The sequence below is a fragment of the Eptatretus burgeri genome, chromosome 1 (genome assembly GCF_056783735.1).
Source record: "Eptatretus burgeri isolate ZD-2024b chromosome 1, Ebu_testis_v1, whole genome shotgun sequence".
Lineage (NCBI taxonomy): Eukaryota > Metazoa > Chordata > Myxini > Myxiniformes > Myxinidae > Eptatretus > Eptatretus burgeri.
The window spans coordinates 22,645,643-22,668,056 of record NC_140961.1 but is presented as its reverse complement, the minus strand read 5'-3'; the positions used below and the strand labels follow the sequence as shown (position 1 = coordinate 22,668,056).

The following is a 22,414-nucleotide window of genomic DNA, read 5'->3' as shown; positions in this document are numbered from 1 at the left end:
CGCACGCTAGCGAAGGTACTTCCAGGGTGATGAAGACGAATGAGCTGATTTGTGCATATTATTTGAATTACTTTGTGGGAAGACCTTTTGGATAAATTGGGAATGTAGTAAATAGTTTTTCAACATGTTTGTTAACATACAGAGGTATAGTATTTAAAACAAGCTGCAGGATCGTTGTCGCCAATGTCTTAAACCATAGATAAATCAATTCTGAGTACATGTCGAGGTTCGGACTTCCAGGGAAAAACAAGTATCGACTAGTATGCTGAAAAATACGGCACATCGTTTTCTCCCAATACCCTTGTTCTGCCAATGACTTGTGTACGAGCTCCTCCACGAACGTTTACATCACCATTTCAAAAAGAGAGGAAACATTGGACTGTGCAACGTAGTACACTATTGTATGTTGTCTTGTGAAACTTGAAGGACTTTTGTCTCAATATTTTATATTCACAGCTGTTGCATTAATTTTCAATTTTTATCTTGCCAAAATGAAGTTTTTGCAATATATGTTAGTCAGCTTGTATGTTTTTTATTTTTTTTATTTTTGTTTGTCTGTAATCACGTATAAAAAATTCTGCAGAGCACAGTTATCAATGGAAACTTTTGTAACTTCACATATCAGAGGCCTATAGAGGTCCCTTTCAGTGCACAAAATTTTGAAGGTCAAGGTCAAAGGTCAAGGTCACTTTGTTGCAAATCAGGGGAGTCGACGAAACCCTTATTTTTTGAGTAATTTAGATCGGATAGTCTTCAAAGTTCATGGGAATATAGTTCATGGTCTGGCGCTCAGCTGATTAATTTTTGGTGGCGATTGGCCTTGACCTTCATGGTTAGTGCCTAAGGTCAAACATATTTGACCCCAAGGTCAAATTTTCAAGTTTTAGGTTCCATATCGTGTAGTACCTCAAATTGAACACCTCTGAGTGCTTTCAAGATATGTCAAGCTTGAGACATTATGACGTCATTTGGTGACGTTATGAGGCAAAAGCATATTTTTCATGGTTACTCTGTAGAACGATTCTCATCGGAATCTCTCGTAGGCAGATATTCCTCAAGGAGTCGCTCCTGGTGGATAGCAGCTCTGTTCACCTCAGTGTGACCTTAAAGAAGTCACACGTGGTCACCTTTTGACAAGATACGGGTCACCCTGCGGGTGACATTGGTTTATTTTTTTTTTTTTAATTGCTTGACCAAAATACTTCCTCTCACTATCTCTGCTTTTGTAAATTTGTTCATGTTTTGAGGTTGTTACATCAATCATCCTCTCAAGAAGGGTGCAGTTTTATGTTAATAAGGAGTATGAAGGCCATCAAAAATGACAGGTTGGAACAGTTTACTTTACGGTGCATTTGCGTGAGCATGCCAAAGTTTGAAGCCTGGGCCAAGTGTGCTTCGATCTTCTTTATTTTAGACATCCTACAGGCATAAATGAACACTCGGTTTACTCTGCGTGCATTGTTCATCACGTGCAGCGAACTTCACCTCTCTATACCTTGTATTTTTTTTTAATTTAATAACGCTTCTGTACACCGCCATTGAGACCCAGTTGCAAGTCACCTTCTACAATTCCAAAATAAGAGATGTAATTACTCTTGAATGGAAAATCTTTTTCGAGTTTTTTTTTTTTAAATCCCCAAAAATAGACTGCAGTGAACACAGTCATGTTAAAAGATTGGCCTTTGAACCCCTTCTTAAAACGTCCTTTTGAAGGCGGACAGACATCGCAAAAATACACAAACACACATTGTTTTATAGGGTAGAAAGATTCTCCGGTTGTGTTACCTCGGTACCATTTTCAAATCGTTTTTGGACATTTAAAAATACCATACAAGGTTCCTTTTTAGCTAATAAAGGGCAACAGGATGGCTGGTAAACCCATGTTGAAGCAACTGCACTCGGCATGGTACAGTCACAGAGGGCAGGACCTGTGCCATATAACATTTATTATTAAGCCACAGAGGGCAGGACCTGTGCCATATAACTATAGGATAGTGGGAGGCTTATTGCTGTTGTCAGGTTTATTTCTACAATTGGTGCCTCCAGTTTTAATGGTACCCCATAAACCACCTTTTGGGGTTTTTCTCCTTTTTAGCTCTCCTGTTCAAAGAACAGAGAGCTATAGCGATACCCCCGGCGTGAGCGTCAGCATGAGTGTGAAAATGTTAAAGTTTTTGGTGCAAGTTATTTCCTTTCCAATGTTTTTATCTACCACTATTTTTTACTGATTAAAATATACAAATACATTTATTGCTTTAAAATTATTTGGATCAGACTTCACTGCAATGCTTTATAAAAAATATTATTAGACTAGTCTTTTAAAAACGATAAATGTATAAACAGGCAAGCATTGGGTGGCTTTGACACCAACTCTCTGGTTTTTCTTCCGATGTCCAAGCTGTATCTCGGAGCCAGCTCAGACTTTTGGAATTAAATTTTGCACCAATAATGTGAATACAAAGTATGTGGGGTTGACAGTTTTTGACAACCTAATTTTTAAGGTCATGATCCAATACTAGACATTTTCACATTTTTCACCAAAACTCGATCCAGGTTTGTCTGATCAGAACGAAATTGTCCTCACTCAATAGCCTAGACCTAGAGCAAGGTGCATTTACACTTCATTTACAACATACCCCTCTGGATTAAAGGTCAAGATCAAATGGTGCTTGACCTACCTTTTCGAATTGTGACCTTATTAACAAAAATACCTTTTTCATCATAATTTGAATAATTTTCCTCTGATTTTTTTTTTCATGATGTTGAGTTTTATGAATAGATTGTAAATGGGGACACATTTTCTTTATTTCCACTCTATCCCTAAATGTTGAAGGTCAAGGTCATATGGTGGTCTGAAAAACATATAGCCATAATTGTGTCGCAAGCACTGAGGGAGGCTTACCTTTGCTGATCGTTTTGTGATCTCAGATAACAGGGAGGGTGTGAGCCAGTAAAAGGGCAACAATTGGACACAATGAACAATGGCATGAACAAATGAGAGGGAGGAGGAAATACTGCAACTTGCAATTAAGCAGGTTGAGCTAGTTAGGGTTAATTGGGTGGTGGGGGGGGGGGGTAATAAACATTGTGTGCAAGAATGAGGGAGGACATGAGATGGCAGTGCACCACTTGCTTTGAAACCTGAGGGAAGTTTGGAATAGAATAGTCGGGAAGGCGGTTCCACAAACATAATAAAAGACAACCAAGAGAATGGAGGTGTGTGAGGAAAACCTGGATTTTGAGAGTTTCATCAGGAGTAGGCTAGTTGTGGAGGGTCTGAGGGCTGAGGAGAGAGTGCGAGACCGAGGAGAGGCAGGAAAATAATGAACCACCTCTGCCTCTTCATATCGAGCATTGAAGCTGTTCAAATAAAAATGGATGAAATTGACACAACATTGATTGAGGTATGCTAACCGCCATGGGAAGCACTGACAATCTGATCTTTCGGGCGTTGTATTGAGCATTCAATGGATACACAACGTTTGGGTGAACTTTGAGACTCGATCTTGCAAAGAAAAAAGCTAAATAAAAGTAATGTACCTCAAAAGGTGTCATGTTCTTCAAGCTTGCCTCACAAGCTGTGTCCAGCACTCTGACTCCACACTGCCACGCTCGCTCTTAACCCTTACCCTGATTACTCTCTTCTTCTTGTCTTCTTTCTTTCTCTTTCCATTTCTCCCTCGACGAGCAGACGGCCGGGTCCAGAGCGAGGTCTATTGCAGTGACGCAGGATCCGACTCCGCCCCATGTACGAAGCTTTTCCTGTTTCTTTAACCCACTGTGAACGTTCTTGCAGCCCCTAGCAGCTGAACCCCATGCTCGTGCCCTATTCTTGCTGCCTGCTCTATCTGCCTCCGGTTGCTTGCTCTTTGTGCCTGCTCGGAATGCACCGTAGTAAGCTGTGCATCTTGCTGTGCGTGTTTGCGTGAATGTGAATGCTCGTGAGAGTCATCGAATGCAAATGAATGTTGTGGTTCCAGGAGCTGCAGGATATTAACAATTTGTGTACCATATAGACCGGCCTGCATGTTTTGGAGCAGGCCGCCTTGACCTGCACAGTGCTGGCTGGCCTCCCTACCTACAGGCTCAACCTTGCCTCTGCCCCTTCAGTCACAGATCTACCTTTCCCTGCCTCCTGCACCCTCATTATTTTGCCAGGCTTGCAGGCCCCAAGTTTGTTGGCAATAAAAATATCGACCGACATGGGACTTGTGAATTGTCGTCTTGTATAAACAGAGGGGTGGAGCGGAGGATGGGAAAGGTGGAAAGAATTGAGTTTGTTTGCCGTGTCTTTGCGAGTTGATGATGCAATGTGCAGCGCAGTGCAACTTGGATGCAGCGCAGCTATGTAACTTTTTGTTTCCTGATTTCTGTGGATGCTTTTTGGTGTGACATAATGCTTTTCCTACATTTTCATTTCTTTCGTTCGTTTTCCATTTTCTTCCACCGGGAGGAGGAGTCATTGCTGCGATTAACACCTGTTCCGCATCCCCGACCTGTGCAGGCTGTCGGGAAAAGGACCCGTCCCAGTTCCTAACGGGAGACCAGGAACCCTGGGTGTTTAGAGGTGGCTTGGCCGGGGAATTTCAGGTACAAATGCGGTGCCTGCAACCAAAATCTGTTTACCTTCTTTCCTTTCTGGCATCTGCAGCAGCATATCTTGTTTCCTTCCTTGTGTCCATCAACATTGGCCATGGTCTGCAAGAGAATGAAAATTGTGATCCTCACATAGTTCACAATTTTCCTTTTCCCTGTCATTGCAATTGGAGAACACTTGTGATTACCGGAGAACACGTTCAAAGATAAACTTCTTAATTGGTCCCGCTTCCAAAGCGTCACCCTTCTTGCATGCCAGTTGGATCTCGGCGGAAAGGTCACATGATCTTGCATTTGCAGATGCTGTGCTGGTTGCAGTTTCCACGCCAGCCTCACCCCACCAGCCATCGCTGCCCCCCAGCAGCGAGGCTTTTGCGCTGTCTTTGCGCGTGCTGTGTGTGCTTGTGATTTCCCACGAGTCCTTATCCAACAGGCATTTGCGGTGCATGTGGTGCATTGTTGGTGTGGCCCTGGAACGTTTGTGGCTGTGGCGTAGCGAAGCACATCATTGCATACAAGGCGTGCAGCGGTGGTGGTGGTGTGCTGGTGGCTAGTTATACTTCACTTGCGTATGGTGTTCAAAATATTGTCACCTATAACAAGTAAAATGTAATGGTGAACGAAAATTCCTTTGTCACGGTAAACTTTCTCTTTGCACTGATTTGATCGTTAAGATAGCCAACTGGTTGTACTGGGAGAAATCTTGCAGACTATTGGTCGGTGGTTGATGGTCCTGGAATCTCTTATTTTAAAACGTGTTTTGTCCCAAGAACAGGTATCGTTTTCTCTTGTTGCTTTGCCCATTTCATGCAGGAACAGCTTCAGTGTGGAACCCTTGCCTTATCACGTTTACCCTGCTTTCTCACCTTCCTTTACCCCAATTTGACAATCGTACTACAGCGAATGCTCCCTATAGATGGAGCAAACGATCTCTTCTTTCAGCCACCGCCACTCCCTCCAAGCGCCAAAGTCTACACAATCCGACCGTACCTCAACACCGATGAGGTTTGTACTTGGTTTTTCTGCTCGTGCATCGTGTCCTGCCGTAAGTCAATATAAACTACAGTATTGCGTTTTTTTGATAAAGTAGGAAGCAATTTCTCTATGATTCTTGTGTAACAGAGCGGGGTCTATCGTGTGTGCCGGGAGACATATGCGGACGGGATGGATGCCTCTCCTTTGGTCCCCGAAAAACCAGACCTCATCGGAGACTGGTTAGTTAATAAGAATTCATTCCTGTACCATGGACTAAATAAATAATTGTGTAGAATTTGGTGAAAATGAAGCAAGATAGTTTACGAAGTTTGGCTAAATGTACCCATTGCTTCTCTCGCCTTTCACTGGCTTCATGACTTTACATTTTTTATTGTGGTTTGTGGAAGGGAAGGAGGAGGAGGAGAAATAGTTTGATTCTTCATCCACAGTTACTTTGTTCAGAGATATTGCAGGTCCATGTGCTGCCAGGTCTTTGCATAAACTTCCAGACAGGTGGGCAAAATGATCTCTCTGGGGAATCCTCTTTATTTTCTGATGATTCCACCGTCTGTCATGACATCCTTCAGCCAGGCAGGATCTCTTCCCTCTCTTCAGATCTTCACAAAATCACAAGATGGTCGAACACTTTGAATATGTCTTTCAATCCTGACAAATCTCACACATTATCTCTCTCTGAAACGACTGTCTGGCAAACCTTCACCATCTACTTTCTTAACAATCCTCTTGAGGAAATTCAGTCATTCAAACTCCTGAGTCTCACTGTTAGCCATAATCTTCATTGGACAAACCATATTTCAAAGTTGGCATCCTCCATCATACAAAGTCCTTCCTTGGCACACTTGAACTCTCCTGGACACCTACAAGGCCTTCATCCACAGCTTGATGGAGTACTGCTCTCCCCTCTGGACTGGCTCCCCTGCCTCACATCTTGCTCAGCTTGATGCCGTGGAAACCAAGGCCTTCAAGATCATTGGAATCACTGGCGATGAAACCAAGTCGATGGGTCTGTCACTTTCCCATCACAGACAGGTCGGTGGTCTCTGTCTTCTGCCTCCTTTCTTGTCTTGCACCCTCTGCTCCTTCCATTCTTTCTCCATCTCAGGTTTCTCCAGGGCACACATGGTCCACCAAAAAAACCCCTTCTGGTGAAACTACCTCAATCCAGGATCACTGCTCACATCCACTCATTTGTTCCTCTTTTTTTTTTTTTCCTGCCATTGGAACCAACTTCCAGATTCTCTTCAATCCTATTCTTCCGTCCAGGTCTTCAAGACAGCTGCTCACCACCATCTCAGATTGTCCCCGATCCAAAACCACGATCTTTTCTACCCTTGTTATAACCCCCATTTTGTCCACCCAATGCGTCCTTTCCTGGCCCCCATTCCTCCACACACTCATTCTTTGTTCAAGTCTCCCCTTTCAACTCCGCTGTTGGTGCCCCCTCCCCCCTCCTTTCTCTAATGTTCCTTTTGTTCTCTTATGTCCTGATCTGTTCAGTGTTGTAGCTCTTCCACGAGCACTGAGTCTGCATGCAAAAAAACTCAAAAAACCATGCTTTGATGTTTTGCTTCTAAATGAAAAATTCTGGATAAGATATTGATTGATGTCATGTACTGTCATCATAAGATATTGATTAATGGGTTATTCTTCATCATTATAAGTTCTTGATCATCATGGACTGTTGTACTGGTTAGACTATTGTTACGATCTTCATTTTCAATGACAATAGCATCTTTTGATGCATATCCGAAAGTAGCTGGCCATTGAACCCACCTCTTATTTGTTTACCACAAATCAAATTGGTTCGGCTGTTTATGAAAATTGAAAGCGGTTGTATGGGATGTGACATTGTACATCACAACTGGGATGTGATGTTGTACGTGCAGCACTTTGATTACTGGACTGGGATACTATGGTGACGGCCACATGTTTTGTTTTTGTTAGGATGGTTGGTGGACTAATTACGCTGAGTCCAGATTATTGCTTTGTGCTGGAGGATGAATACGGAATCTGTGGATATGCTTTGGGTGCAGTCCATGCAATGGAGTTCAACTGCCGCTTTGCTTCCTCGTGGCTACCGACTATGCAGGACAAGTACCGGCGTCCGGATACCGCTGAAAAGCTGTCGCTATCCTTGGTGAGGCGAGGGGACTATGCAAGCAGGTAATTCCATGGATCTCCCTCGTTTTATCGTCCTCTGATTGTTGCAAATTTATTTGATTCCTGTAGGAGCTGATGCTGAACTTTCACTCCGAGCCACCGGTGCTGCCAGCTGCGCTAACCAGCCATTTTCCCTCGCTCGTACGCCTGGACATCCACAGCCGCGTGAACGATCCCAGCGTGGCAAAGAGCATGTTGGGTTGCTTGCTTTCCTCACTCAAGGCCAATGGTACGTGAGAAAGCAGAAGGATAATGGTGGGGTTTGGCTTTGGTGCTGACAGGGACTGCTGTGTCTCCATAACGCAGGCCTTGAACACAGGACCTTGAAGTAACTGTGTCTTAACATTAGAAACTCAAATTTGACAAAACGAAATGAAAGTATTTGCGCAACTCCACAATATCACTATTTTTTCCCCCGACCATGTTGTAGATGTCAGGTGACTGACCGTTTGCTATTTGCAAATGAGTGATGAACCAGAAAGTCCTTCCTACCAATCTCGTTTTAGTTGTGTAAATAAGTCGCTTGTACATGAACGTTTTGCGAACAAAGCAAATTGATTGATCATGTTCCCTGTACAATTGTTAACACTGTGGAAGAAAAACAAAACTCGAGATGAGGCTAAATTGGTATAGTGGCAGCAATGAGCAAAATGGGGTCGGTGGAAGAATCAAGAGTTTTCAGCAATGAAACGTGTGCATGCTGAATAATAATTTGCATGTTTGGGTGCTTGGGGGCTTTTTGTTTTTGTATACACGGTTGAGGCTCATGGGAGAGCGAGAACAGAATGGAAGGTTGCAAAATCGAAAAGGAGAAATACCAACAGTCGAGTAGAAGTGGGAAAGGGAGCGAGAACTGGGGGTGAGGGGAAAAAGGACATGTGGGTGAACAAGCTGCAGCAAGTGGAATGAAACACAGCAAGTCAAAGAAAGGGAAAGTGGGGATGAAACAGAAAAAAGGAACCAACCAACGAATAAACGGAAAGAGGAGAAGGAAGGGGGGGTGGGGGGGAAATCACACGAACCTAGAAAAGTGAAGTGCCTGCGAATGGGGTTATTTGTGGTACAAGAGATCATTAGTATGGATTGGTAGGCAGAGAGGGGGCGGGACACTGGGGAGACGGAGATGGGCGGGGCATGGGATTGGGGGACGCTGGGCAGATATGTGGGTGGGGAAGCCTGGACCAGGTATAGGGTGTGAAGATCATGTTGGGTAGGAGTGGTGGGGTCATGACCTGAGGTAGTTTGTCATCGTGTTCCCACACACATAACAAAAAAGTATAGAAATGAGGATTCCAAGTCAGACAGACAAAGGCAGGCATCAGGATTGGGATTGCGATGATGATTAAAGGCACAAAGTGCTATCTGATCACACTAGTGGTTGAGGTAGGAATTTGTGAGTGATCCAGGGATGGAGCAAAAAGGAAGAGGCAAAGGGAAAGCAGAATGGGAGAAAGGTTTGTGGAAGCATGTCAGAAGATTGACCATTTTAAAAAGGTTTAAATTGATGGAGTGAGGGGATGAGAAAAAAGTGGAGAAGAGGAAGAAAAGTTTCAGACTGAATCGATTAAGAAATGAGTTGAGAATGAATGATGATTGACAAATGTTTTTATTTGAGGTTGTTTTGAGAAGGAAGAAAGGATATAAAAGGAATGGTTTTGAAGCAGTTTAGAAAGGAACTGGTTTAATGAGGGGTGTAAGACGTTGGTAAGGAGGCAGGCAGGGCCTGTCAAACGTCAACATAAAGTGAGATGGATAAACAGAATATAGGGTGAAGGTTTTTTTGTTGTTGTTTTTTTGTCTTTTTAAATAAAACAGAAGGTACAGGGAAGGAATGAAAGTGAGGGTAAAAAATAATGGGACAGAGTAAATGGAGACATGGCAAGTGGGTATGGTGAACAGTTTGAAAACTACAATGGGGTAGAGTGCATACCTCCGCCAGGCTGAACAGTTTACATTTTGTATCCCACGTTTACGTTCTGTCCACCACGTTTCGTCCGAATCTGTCCATAACCTTTTGAGATATCCTGCTCACAGACAGACAGACAAACAGGAGTAAAAATATAACCTCCATCCACCTTCGGTGGCGTACATAAAGAAACAAACGGGTCGTCCCAAAACTATCCGAACCTGCGATGCAGGATCAATAATAACTAGAATGACCATGAGAAAAATCCACAGGAGTTGGTATACGACACCAAGAACAATCAACACAAACGTAGAACCCAAAATAGACGCAGCACAGATGACTGGAACGATTACTTCGCTTTTTTTGAAGCAAATCACTTGTAGGAAGGACCAAGTGAAGTGACCATGGTCAGGAAACCAGAAGCGATCAATTCATTTAGTATTAAAAAAGATTCCAAAAGAACCATGAGTTCAAATAGCACCACCTGACAAAGCATCACCACCACATAGCACCACCTGTCAGGAAGTAAACACTCGGGTAGAAATGGAGCCGGAGTCTCGAGGATGATTGTAGAAATCTTGCAAAGAGAGCCAGGTGTTTCATGCGCCAAGCTGTGCGAGCCTCCTTACTCTGCGGTGACACATAAAAAAAGGCAAAGCATCAAATGGGAACACAATGTGAACAACAACAACAACAACAACAACAACAACAACAACAACAAAAAAGGTTAAAGTGCCAATTTGAGATGAGGTTAGATTGGAAACGCCGTAGACTTGGGAAGATGTGCTTACACATGGGTTCCTTTAGTCCTGAGTTTGTTTCTCTCACTTTCATGTTCCAGTTTGCACCGCACCTGCTGAATGAATGAATGACTGAGCAGTAGTTTACATGGAAAGACTGTGATCCTGGAAATGCATCCGTTTTCTCTGCTTTTCCTTTAATGTGCTGCGTGAGCAGGCTCCCAGGGAGTATTTTGTGAGGTCAAGCTGCTGGACAAGAGGTCGCTCGATTTTTATGCTCGCCTGGGCTTTGTGGAGGCACCCAAAATGGACGGACTACCCAAAGACTTGATTTTCCTCTGCAGGCCTATCTAGGCACATTCCTGATCCATGCGGTTTAAATTGAAAAAGAAAATGCTCAAAGTTGAACTGTGCCCAAGTCTGTTTTGACCTTCAATATTTTTTTCCTCTGCCCTCTCTCCATTTTTCATTTCAACATTCCTTCATGATTTTTTTTCCTTCATTTTGACCTACAGGGTACTATCTCGCTATCATTTCTACTGTATATTTTTACATTAATGGAACGATGTTAACAATGAATGCCTGAACCCACCAGCTTGGGCCAAGTACCAAACCAGGTTCAGGTACTACCCTGTATATTTCAATTTGCCAGGCATGACTGGAATCGATGTGAGCATCAACAGTGGACTTCCATTTGGTGTCATGTCAAACAACTTTGCAAAAGGATATCACTATATGGTTATACTTTCACGTAATTGTGTTATTGAACTTCTACCTATTCTATTATAGTGTTCCCGTTAGCCAGGGTGCTGTAGCAGCTAGCACGTTAAATTTGTCTTCTTAATGCTCAAATTTTTTTTTCCAACTCTTAAACCTGAACCTTTTATACTTTGTCCCCCCCCCCCACCCACCACAATTCCATTGCCATCTTGTCCACCTTTATCAGACAACATCGCTTCCTGATGGTTGTGATTTATTCATGAAGTCACGACTCTATCGACCCACCGCCTTCCCCTTCTCTACTTCCTCCCCCCAAGGAGAATTAAAGCAATCTGTCTTTGGCAGCAGAATTCTCCTGTGGGGTTACCCAAAAGTGCAAAACACAGACAGGTACAGGATATTGGAAGGTCCACGACTGTTTTCTATACCAGCACAATATTTGGTCTTTAGCATTGAAGGCCTACCATCCTTTAACTCAGCAAAGTAAGTACCGACTGAACATTTTGGCTGGAACCTACGGTGGATACCGTCGTGAGTCATTTCCAGGTTTTTGGGCCTTTTGAAACTCATCAGGTCTGTTTTGCATCTTGTGTCTTCTGCTGATGATGCATGCAGACCATGATGAATTCCTCCCTGTACATTTTGGTGTATATTACTGTGCCACAGTTGTAAAATTATGCCTTTTCTGTCGAGCCAATTAAAAGTTTAAAGAAACAATCCATCGTCTCGTTTATTTTGCAACTTTGAGCAAAGGGCTTTTTGTGATGCATTTGTTGTTACCCCGTGCACGTGAAGCGAAAAGCGGGGTTAAGTAATTGATTCACTTCTGTCCGTCCGTCCGTCTGTCTGCAGAAGTCAATTTATGATCGAGGAACAACTTCATTTCAATTGAATGTTGTGCTTTGAATATGAATCTGAAAACGAACCTGTGGTTTAGCCGTACTTTGCCTCTAAATTCGTCCTGATCGTGCGTGCGCAGAGAGTAGTAGGATCATTTATTTTGTCAACTGTCTGGCAGGAAACAAGATTGAAAATCATTCCAAACAGGAATGTAACTATTGAATAAGGTGGTGTAAAAGAAGCTGCATCAATGGTGGTAAACTTCCAAAAAAAAAACAAACAATTTCTACAAACTTTAAAAATCTCCTTTTTATTTAAATTGAAAAATATACTTGAACACAGTAGAACACAAATTGCCTTTTTGACACTTTCAAAACTTCCGTTTAGCAGTACAGTACTTGGACAAAATATTACGGCATCACGACAAATCAAATTTGCCACTCATAGACTCCGCCCTTGTCCTTGTTTCTCAAGACAGCATGCGGTAAGGTGTTCGATGAACTCTCAAGTTCAGTGATCCTCACTACTTTTGAGAAGCGGGGCCACTTTTGCCGATGAGACATAAGTGTGAGACCTGCCACACTGCCTGCAAGACTCCAAAATGGCTGCCATTGGGCCCCGTCTCTCTGTACTCTTGTTTTTTTTTGTTTTTTTTTCTTTTTTCGTTGTGGTTAATGGGTTGCAAACACAATTGTTTGCATACTGCCATCTACTTATGTAGTGATACTTTTACGTTTTGTATTCGAACATTCATTTGAAACCATTGAGTCAATTTAATAGCATTTATGGCAGATTATGATTTATGGCCTTTGTGTATTATCAGCCACGCAACAGGGGCTGCACTTTAGGCCACCAGTGGTTCATGAGCCACTCATTGAAGAACAGGGCTCTAGTTTGTAAGCGATGCTTGAATGAGTTGGGCCATAGTTGGAAATTAAGGGAAAAAACAAATGTGAAAGAGGAGGGGAGGAAATGCAGTAACTTGTGAGTAAGCGGGTAATGTTAATGGGGGGTATAAAACGGTTGCAAGAAGGGATGGCGTGACATGAGATGGTGGTACATCACATGCTTGAAGCACTGGATGGAAGGAAGAGTGTGATTGAACAATCTCCATCAGGCAGTTCCACAAACGGATGAAAATAATGTGGTAAACCGGAAGTTTGGGAGTTCAACCGCAAGGCTACAGGAAGAACGTGTGTCCTGAAAGATCGAGAGAGTGTTGAAGGACTGGGAGTAGAGGGAACTCCACTGAGGCTGTAAAAACACAGACGACTGACCCGTCTGTGATGAGAGCAACAAACCTTCTGCTTCAGACTCCATGCGGAACATGCCAATAATGTTGAGAGCTTCAATTCCACAATCAAGGAGAGACATGATGTGGGGTCATCACCCCAATAGGGTGATGATGAATAGGATCACCCCAAAATACAAAGGGGTGATCAGTCCTCCTTTGAGCTACAGACAAAGTTCTTGTAGGATCGGAGTAGGATACGATTTTGCTTTTATAAGGAATAACTTGGAATGACGGAGGATGTCTAATCTGCAGCTGGCTTTGGAGACCAGATTTGCTACTTGGTTGGCCCAGGAGGTGTAATGGCTGATAATGACCCTGAGAATTAGAGACTGAACATGTTTTTTTTTTTATAATATTTTTTTAATATTTTTATTTTCGTAATATTTTCTATAATACATCTTTTATTTGCAGGTAAAGTGGAAATTTAACGTTTTGTTTTTCATTACTGTATACCTACTTTTGCAGCCCCCCTCTATAATCAATTCCAGATCTTCAGACAATAACAGCTGCTGTCTGCCCATCATTGAAATGGTTCGTTTGCAATACTATAGTGATCCGCAAAAAGGAATGGTTTTCTCCAAAGCATCAGACAGATAGTTAACATAGATGAGAACAAGAAATAGTGCCTTGACTGACTCCATCCTCTACTGGAGAGGATGTATTGATTGTATTGATTGCACGAGTGAAGGAAGTCAGAAATCCAGGAATGAGGATGGTCTGTATAGCCATTTGTGAGCTTGACAAGTGGTATAGGATGTCCAAGATATGTCCAGGGAGGTGACTTTGACCTCTTGGTTGAATTTTTTTGTGCAACACCCATTGCTGAGAGCAGTGTGTTCATAGCCAACAATACATTTACACCAGCTCTGCCCTCCCAACAGGAATAATAGTACAGGTACCCTTTCTCTCTGGTACTTTTCCATGTATTTTTGGCTTTTTACTAGCTTTGTGAACCATTTCAGGTAACGATCCTTATCTCGGAACACATGATATTCTTTATTTCGCTCTGAACATGGCAGTTTCCTGGGGTTTCTGCGCATGCTGACTGCGCATTCTGGGGTGGAATATGTCATTTTGAAAGTCCTGTACAGTATTGACAATTATTAAATAATTGATAGTCACAACTGTATTTGGTGAAAACCGTTCACATTGAGAAGATGTCATTGAGAAGAAGCTCCTTGTGTTTGAGACGTCACGAATTGGCAGCCATATTGCCGATTCTTCTGTAATGGAGCCGCCATCAAAACATCAGCGACTGGAAAAACATGACCAACCATCAATAAGAACTTTTTTTTTCGGCTTGGCGAGAACAAGTAGCTTTCGCATCCATCCCTGAACTCTCGTCGTGCCGTCAATATCGGAGGTAGGCCTACATCATGTATACCGTACGCAGCACGGAGTGGACCTCTTACAATTTGCATCTGCCAGTGCCATGAAATGTTTTCGAATTTCTAGCAGTCAAGGTAAATTGAATTTTTGAGCTTTCAAACAAGTTCACATGTGAAAAGTTGGAGTTGGGTTTGGGTTAAACACAAGACATCACGTTCTAACAAAGATTCCACATGGAACACTTAGCATATGAATAGGCCTCTGGAGATGAGCAAACATGCTCCGCAATATGCTGCCAAGGCGACACGCCACATCATCCCGAGGACAAGGTGATTCTCTGGAGAACAGGCAGGCAGTACAGAGATTGGACCAGAAGTGTCCAAACCGATTGGTTTGAGAAACACCCGTAAGATACCTGAGTGTGAGACTGGGAATATCCTAGTTTGCTTTGTTTGTACAACAGCAGGAGAACGTCAAATTTGTGTCACATGAGCGATGCGAAGAGCAGGGTTAAGCATTTGGTTCACGTTGTTTGTTTATCAATCGAGAAACGTCAGCTTATAGTTGAAGAACAACTTGATTTCAAGCGAATGTTTATTTTGAACACGAATCTTAAAACGAACCTCTGGTTTTGCAGTACTTTGCCTCGGAATTTGCTCCCATCATGTATGTGTAGAGAGGAGTAAGATAATATTTTTATTCTGTCTGTCTGTCTAGCAGTGAAACAAATTTGAAAATCATTCCAAACAGGAAACTTACTGTTTTAACTTTTTTTAGGGACGTCTTAAAGGATAAACAAGCACGAATAACTAATTTAATGTGTTAAATAGTGTTGTTTTTTTTTTTCTACAGCCTTTTAAACTTTTATTTTATTTCCATTGAGTTGTACTATATATTTGAACACTGTAGAACACAAATTGCCTTCTCTGCATTTACAAAAAAAATATATTTATGACATTTTATGTCAGCTCGACCAATCAAATTTTCCGCTCACACTCTCAGGCCGGTGGAGTATCGAAATTCAGAGAAAATGGTGGCGCATGCTCAGAAATGTACTCGTGCCTGTTACCTCCATTACTGAAGATGGACAGAGGTTATGTTTTCACTTCTGTCTGTTTGTCTGAAAGCAGGATGTCTCAAAGTTGTAGATGGATTCTGATGAAATTTGGTGGTCAGGTTACAAGGAAATCAGATGCAGGTGGAGGCCATTCAGCCCACCATACCTGCATGACAACACCACACTAATTTATAAACACAAGATCCAAAGAAGAAAATGCAAAATGTTTTTTTTTTAATCGTGGTGTGTGTGTGTGTGTGTGTGTGTGTGTGTGTGTGTGTGTGTGTGTGTGTGTGTGTGTGTGTGTGTGTGTGTGTGTGTGTGTGTGTGTGTGTGTGTGTGTGTGTGTGTGTGTGTATATAATTTTTTTTTCCTCAGGGGAGGGGGCATGGGCTTGGTTAAAAATACACATCAGCCCCACAACCCCCCTTGACAAGACCCCCACCAACAGCACTCCGGACACATGCACACAATCACCCATCAATGCTCAAGCTCCCTAAAAGTCTTATCAACATCCCTATACCCCTCTATCTCCATAACTTCGACGTACCTATCTAATTCTAATTTAAACTTATCTACTTTTTCTGCTGCCACTACCTTTCCAGGGAGGCCATTCCATGCATTAACTACCCTCAAAGTAAAAGTCCCCTGCCTTGCTACCGTCTTAACTCTCTTCTTTATTCTCAGGCTATGGCCCCCGGTCCGATGACTGTCTACTCTGTTGAATAATTCATCTGAACTTATTTTATCTATACCTTTCATTATTTAAAACATCTCTATCATATCTCCTCATAACTGCCTCCTTTCTAGTGTATAAAGCCCTGTCTCCTTCAGCCGCTCCTCATGGCTGAGTCTATCTCGGCCTGGAATCAATCTAGTAGCCCTGCGCTGAACCCTCTCTATGGCATCCATGTCCTTCATGAGTTGTGGTGACCAAAACTGCACAGAATGTTCTCGATGTGGCCCTCACTAAATTCCTATGCAATGTTAACACCACCTCATTTGATTTAGAAATGATCCCCCTCCGAATACAGCCTAAAACCCTATCTGTTCTATCTATAGCTGCCTGGCATTGTGCTGCCTGCTGACCTCCCATATCTATTACCACCCCCAGGTCCTTCTCCTGTGTGACACTCCAAAATTACCCCTTGCATCCTGTAATCTCTATTTTCATTGTTCTTTCCCATCTCCAACACCTTACACTTGCTCAGGTTAAATTCCATCTGCCAGTCTTTTGCCCAATCTATGCAAGTATCAATACTTTCCTGAATCTAATCACCACCCCCTCTGCTATCCACTTACCTCCAAGCTTTGTGTCATCTCCAAATTTGGAAAGCTTACTCTTTACCCCACTATCCAAATCGTCGATGAAAATAATGAATAGTAATGGTCCGAGTACTGATCCCTGAGGTATCCCGCTACTTGCATCCTCCCAGCAAAACATCCTCCCACTCACAGCCACTCTTTGCTTCCTACCACTAAGCCAGTTTGCAATCCAGTTAGCTTCATGACCAGCCACTCCACAAGCCCTTTGGCTAACAACCTCTGATGTGGTCCCTCCAATGTCCACTGCCTTTCCATCATCCACCCAATCAGACACTGCTTCATAGAACTCTAAAAGATTTGTTAAATAGGAACTACTTTTGGTAAACACATGCTGACTACCTTTAATTAGTTTGTATTAATTTAAATCGTTCGTCATCTGGTCCTAAATTAATGTCTCCAACACCTTCCCCACAACTGAAGTCAAACCAACAAGTCTATAGTTTCCCAATTCTTCTATGGATCCTTTCTTAAACAATGGTGTTACATTTGCTACTCTCAAATCCTCTGGTACCTGTCCTGGCTCCAGGGAACTATTGAAAATATCTGTTAACATCTCACTTACCCGCTCAGCCACCTCCATCAATACTCTCTGGTGCATATTATCTGGACCCGGAGCCTTATCTCTTACAGGGTTAGATGTGCTAACCGCCAGTGGTTGCAAAATTGCCTTGGGCCGAGGAGTCTTGCAGATGGGTATTGAAGAGTTGGCGTTGGGGGGCATGAGCATGTTTGAGAATGTGGAGCTGGAGGCTCCAAACTCCTTGATCATCCCCCCGGGTGCCGAGGCAATAGTTCCGGCATGGTGGCAGGCTCACTCAACAGGTGGCAGGTCAGGGTAATTAATGTCAGCACGGAACCCCACATTATTGGACGGGGCACAAAGGTGGCAAATTGCACCCCAGTGATACAAGTCGCAGAGCTGAGGGACGATAACATTGAGTCGGACCGACCCCAAGGGGGATCTTCAGAACATAGTAGAAATTGGCCTGATCCCATTTGCGAGATGGTAAATCTGAGTAGTGCAGATTTAGAGTAGGCCCAGTGGAAGGCCTTACACAAACTTGTTGACCGACACATGAAAATCTTCTCCTTGTCACCTGAGGATATTGGAGATACGGGACTGGTGAAACATCAGATTCACACTGGTGAGGGCCTGTCCGTCAGCCTGCTCGACGGCTCCCTTGGAGCAAGAGAGGAGGATTATGAACAGGTAGTAAAGATGCTCAATGCAGGTGTCATTGAACCCTCGGGAAGTCCTTGGATGTCACTGGTTGTGTTGGTTAAAAAGAAGGATTGGACCACGCGTTTCTGTGTGGGCTATCGCCAACTTAACGTGACACTCAAAGACTCCGATCCCCTGCCTAGAATTGGCGAGACCCTCAATGCCGTTTCAGGCTCTAAATGGTTCTCAACTTTAGACCTCAAGAGTGGGTATTGGCAGATAGAGAGGGATAAGAGAGGGAAGAAGAAAATGGCATTCTCTATAGGGAAGGGACTATCAATTCACTGTAATGCCGTTCGATTTGTGTAATGCCCCCACCACCTTTGAACGGTTGATGGAGCGTCTGCTGGGCGGCATGCCATGGCAATCATGCCTGGTGTACCGGGATGACGTCCTGGTACATGCTAAAACATTTCCCCAGACCATAGCCAATTTGGACCAGGTGTTTGGGTGCTTCAGGCAGGCAGGGTTGAAGTTGAGCCTGGGGAAGTGCACTTTGTTCGCGAAACAAGTGGCCTATCTCAGATACGTGATAGGCCACGATGGGGTGAAAATCGACCTCGGTAAAATCACTGTGGTAGAGGAGTGGCCCGTATCTCGTAACGTCAAACAGGTACGGGGTTTTTTGGGGTTTTGCTCCCACTACTGGCGCTTTGTGGAAAAATTTGCGGACATAGCCAGACTCCTTCATCGGCTTACAGAGAAGGGGTCGCAATTTAATTGGACAGAGAATGCCATAATGCCTTCCTCAAATTAAATGGGTGTTTGACATCTGCACCAGTTTTAACATACCCCACCAATGACGGGATGTTTACCCTGGACACGGACGGCTGCAAGCCAGGTAGGATTGGGTGCAGTCTTGTCTCAGACACGGGGGGGGGGGGGGGCGTGGAAAGAGTGATCGCATATTACAGTCGGGCCATGAGTCTCCCCGAACAAAATTACTCTGTCACTCGCAAGGAGCTATTAGCTATGCTGTCTGCCATGAGCCATTTCCACCCGTATCTGTATGGGCAGAAATTTTTGGTTCGAACTGACCATTCCTCCTTGCAATGACTCTTACGGTTCAAGGAACCAGAGTGCCAAATTGCAAGGTCGTTGGAAAATTTGCAGCAGTACGATTTTAATGTGGCCCATAGAGCCGGTAAGGCTCATAGGAATGCCGATACACTCTCTTGACGTCCTTGTCTGGGAGAAAACTGTAAATTCTGCACGAAGCACGAGGACAGGGATCAATTGGTGGACACCTCCCACAAGCTCCTAACCCATGCGGCCTGGGAGGTAGGCCAAGTTTTGCCACTAACCGCGGATGAGGAATTCGGCAATTTGGTGTGGAGCATGGCCCAGTGGGAAGATCCCATGTTAGGGCCAGTGTATGAGTGGGTGTGAAACGGGGATTAACCCCCTCATAATACACTCGGGTGTGAAAAAAACCTCATCAGGCGGGTGTGAAAATGAAGCGCAGGTACGACCACCGCAGCCAGGCAAGTGAGTACTCCCCGGGGATGAAGATTTGCTTCTTCAACCCCCGGAGGAGAAACGGCAAATGCCCGAAACTCACTTCGCCTTGGCAGGGACCAGGGGTAGTCATGGCACAAATTAGTGACATGGTCATCAAAATAAAAATGGGGCCACGGGCCCTTCCCCGTATCGTTCATGCGGACCGCCTAAGAACCTATAAGGGCGACCTTACGCCCTCATGGATTGGCCAGACCGAAGGAACAGGAGCTCGGGTGACCACCCCCACGGAGGCGGAATTCTCGTCGAGACTTGCCACGAGTCGACAAAGCCCAGCGAGGATGTATTGAACACCATCGCCCGGGCTAAGGAGCACTAGTTAGGGGAAGGGTATAGCGTTAGATCGAGTGGTCCCATGGGGGCATTAGAAGCAGTCCTCCATGTGGGCCCGGGAACACGAGTTAGGAGAATTTAGGGTAGCAATTAGAGATGATTGAAAACAAGGACAGGCATGGAACGTATAGTGGGGACGTAGCTTAGCGATGTAGAGTTAAATGGAGTGTGCATTAGAGTAAGGGATGACGGGGAGCACGAGTTAGTTTGGGGGACGTCGCTAGTAGAGCATCGGTGTGAGTTGAAAAATGATGAATGAATGCGGGTCAGCGGGCCCCATGTAAATGGAGTGAATGTGAAATGCATGGTGCAAACGAATGATTGGGGGGAGGAGTGAATACCACCCAAGGGAACCTGGCGTGAGTGTAATGTTAGCCAGTGGAATAATCCAATTAACAAAGGGATGTGGTTTTGTGCTTGGTGTTGAACGAAGGCATGAAACATTTTGCAGGGTGCAGGAGACGATTAACCAGCTGGGAGCGCAGCTTGTGAAAGTTGAGTACAGAGTATTGGGCACCCCAGGCACCGGAGTAGTCGGCCAGAGTAGGCCGTGGGTCCAAGGGACCAAGGAGTTAGAGTATGTAATGGGCAAGGGTACCAGGGAAAAGGCACCCGGGGCACCAAAATGCCATGTGGGCATTGAGGGGGAAATGCCAGTGAGGGCATTCCCCACGTCAGTGGGGAGTATTTAGGCTTGGAGACAGCCTCAGCGACCCGGGGTGCTGAAGAATGAGTTTGGCAGGTGGGCAGACCTACCAGTGGAGCCACACTGCCCAGCCACGAAATTGTGCAAGAGCACAGAGGAAAATTTGCAGGCCAGGCCCAAATTAATAATGAACACAAACACAGGTGACGGGAATCGTGGTTGCTAGAACCGATAGTTTAAAGATAGGTGTGTTGAAAATCCCTGGGGATAGCTTAAAGATTAAGTGATAGGATAGATTAGAAATGTGTACCCCTTCGCACCATCCATCCCTTCACTGTTCATAGGCCACTTGACTCATCGTGGAAATGCTGAGGCCTGTGGAAGTTATTCTGAGGCTGCAATGGACCTCTGGACAGGTTTACTTGTCTCTTTCTCAAGCCTCTTTAAAGGGACCTTCGGGATTGGGAACAGACGGTTTGGACAAGTTCGCCGAACAAAGAAGATAAGAGGGTTTGGGACACATATATTTAAAATAAAATAAATCAAATTGGTTCGTTACAACCTCACGGGGGTGGGTATTGACAATGACAGGCATAGGCAATAATATGAGGGGGAGACCATAGGGTAGGACCAAACCTGTCTTCGGACCGGCCAACGTCACCACACTCCCTCCACAACTCCAAGAGACCACACCGAGGCTGGCCAGCTTGTATGCCGACCTTACCTGGTCTGCATTTGCCATGCCATTGCTTTGACTCCACTTGCCCATACCTTCATTTGCTTTGACTCCACTTGCCCATGCCTTTATTTCTTTTGACTCCACTTGCCCATGCCCTGATTTGTATTGACTTCACTTACCATGCCTTGCCATAAATCACTGAACCTTGCCATCTGCACCAGGACCATCTGTTGTGGAAGTGTTTGCAGGGACTGCCATGCAGGCAGCCGCATTACCGGGGACTGTGTTTGCACAGCCCAGACAGCTTTATTGATAAAGGCCAGTTCAAATGGATAGTGAGACGGCGTGTGGCCTGCCATGTTAGGGTGAGTTGCGTCCAGCAGCCATGAAAAAAACAAAAACAAAAAGGACCATTTAGGGCCCTGAAGATGCCAAGCTGCTTGATCACCTGCTATTGCACTCATCCACAAATGTTTTTATTTGCTGTGTTTTCTTCCCTCGAGTCATCGATCCTGGGCCATGAGTAATGTAAATATTAGAAATGTATATAGTTCACTTACGGCAATGTAGCATAAGGATGTCCGTTTGAGTCTGCTAGCTTAGATACACAACGCACTAGGTTTATTATTTTTGGGACATGTATTTGAAATGTCGCACTCAGGGATCCGTAGCGAAAGCGTATTAAGGGAAACTAAACCGACATGCCACACAAATGTTCAATGACTCGGGTCGAGTCTAGCAAAAGGGAGGGGGGGGGGTTGTGTTGCGGTTCTGGAAACCGCATTCCTCCAAGGCAATAGCATCGAACATAGTGATCCCCAGACAGTTACTTAATTTGTATACGTGCAGTTAGACCGACCCCTCATGTCTAATGGGTCAAATGGACGAAGTGCGTTGTGTGGGTCTCATAGTTAGGTCTGATTATATCTCTTTCATACTTTCCACCATTAGCGAAGCCGCCGCATACGTATGAATGTCCTCGCGGAGGTCAACAAAAGCATAAACACCATGATGAAAAACCCTCCACTGTGAGAATGCTGTCTCGCGGAGGC

The 22,414-nt window shown here is 44.3% G+C and overlaps 1 protein-coding gene across 3 annotated transcripts in view; it reads left to right on the top strand.

Annotated features, from left to right (window-relative positions):
* Positions 1-11,835, top strand: part of OGA (O-GlcNAcase) — a 59,416-nt gene extending 47,581 nt beyond the window's left edge. For 2 of the 3 annotated variants that reach the window (XM_085874919.1, XM_085874937.1), the window contains exons 13-19: positions 3,692-3,748; positions 4,505-4,590; positions 5,497-5,601; positions 5,719-5,810; positions 7,537-7,729; positions 7,822-7,981; positions 10,616-11,835. In XM_085874919.1, coding sequence (XP_085731045.1) covers positions 3,692-3,748; positions 4,505-4,590; positions 5,497-5,601; positions 5,719-5,810; positions 7,537-7,729; positions 7,822-7,981; positions 10,616-10,752 — 830 coding nt within the window. In that variant the 3' untranslated portion in view covers positions 10,753-11,835. The remainder of the gene's footprint in view (positions 1-3,691; positions 3,749-4,504; positions 4,591-5,496; positions 5,602-5,718; positions 5,811-7,536; positions 7,730-7,821; positions 7,982-10,615) is intronic. The other variant, XM_085874926.1, reaches the window with a different exon arrangement.
* The last annotated feature ends 10,579 nt before the right edge of the window (positions 11,836-22,414 follow it).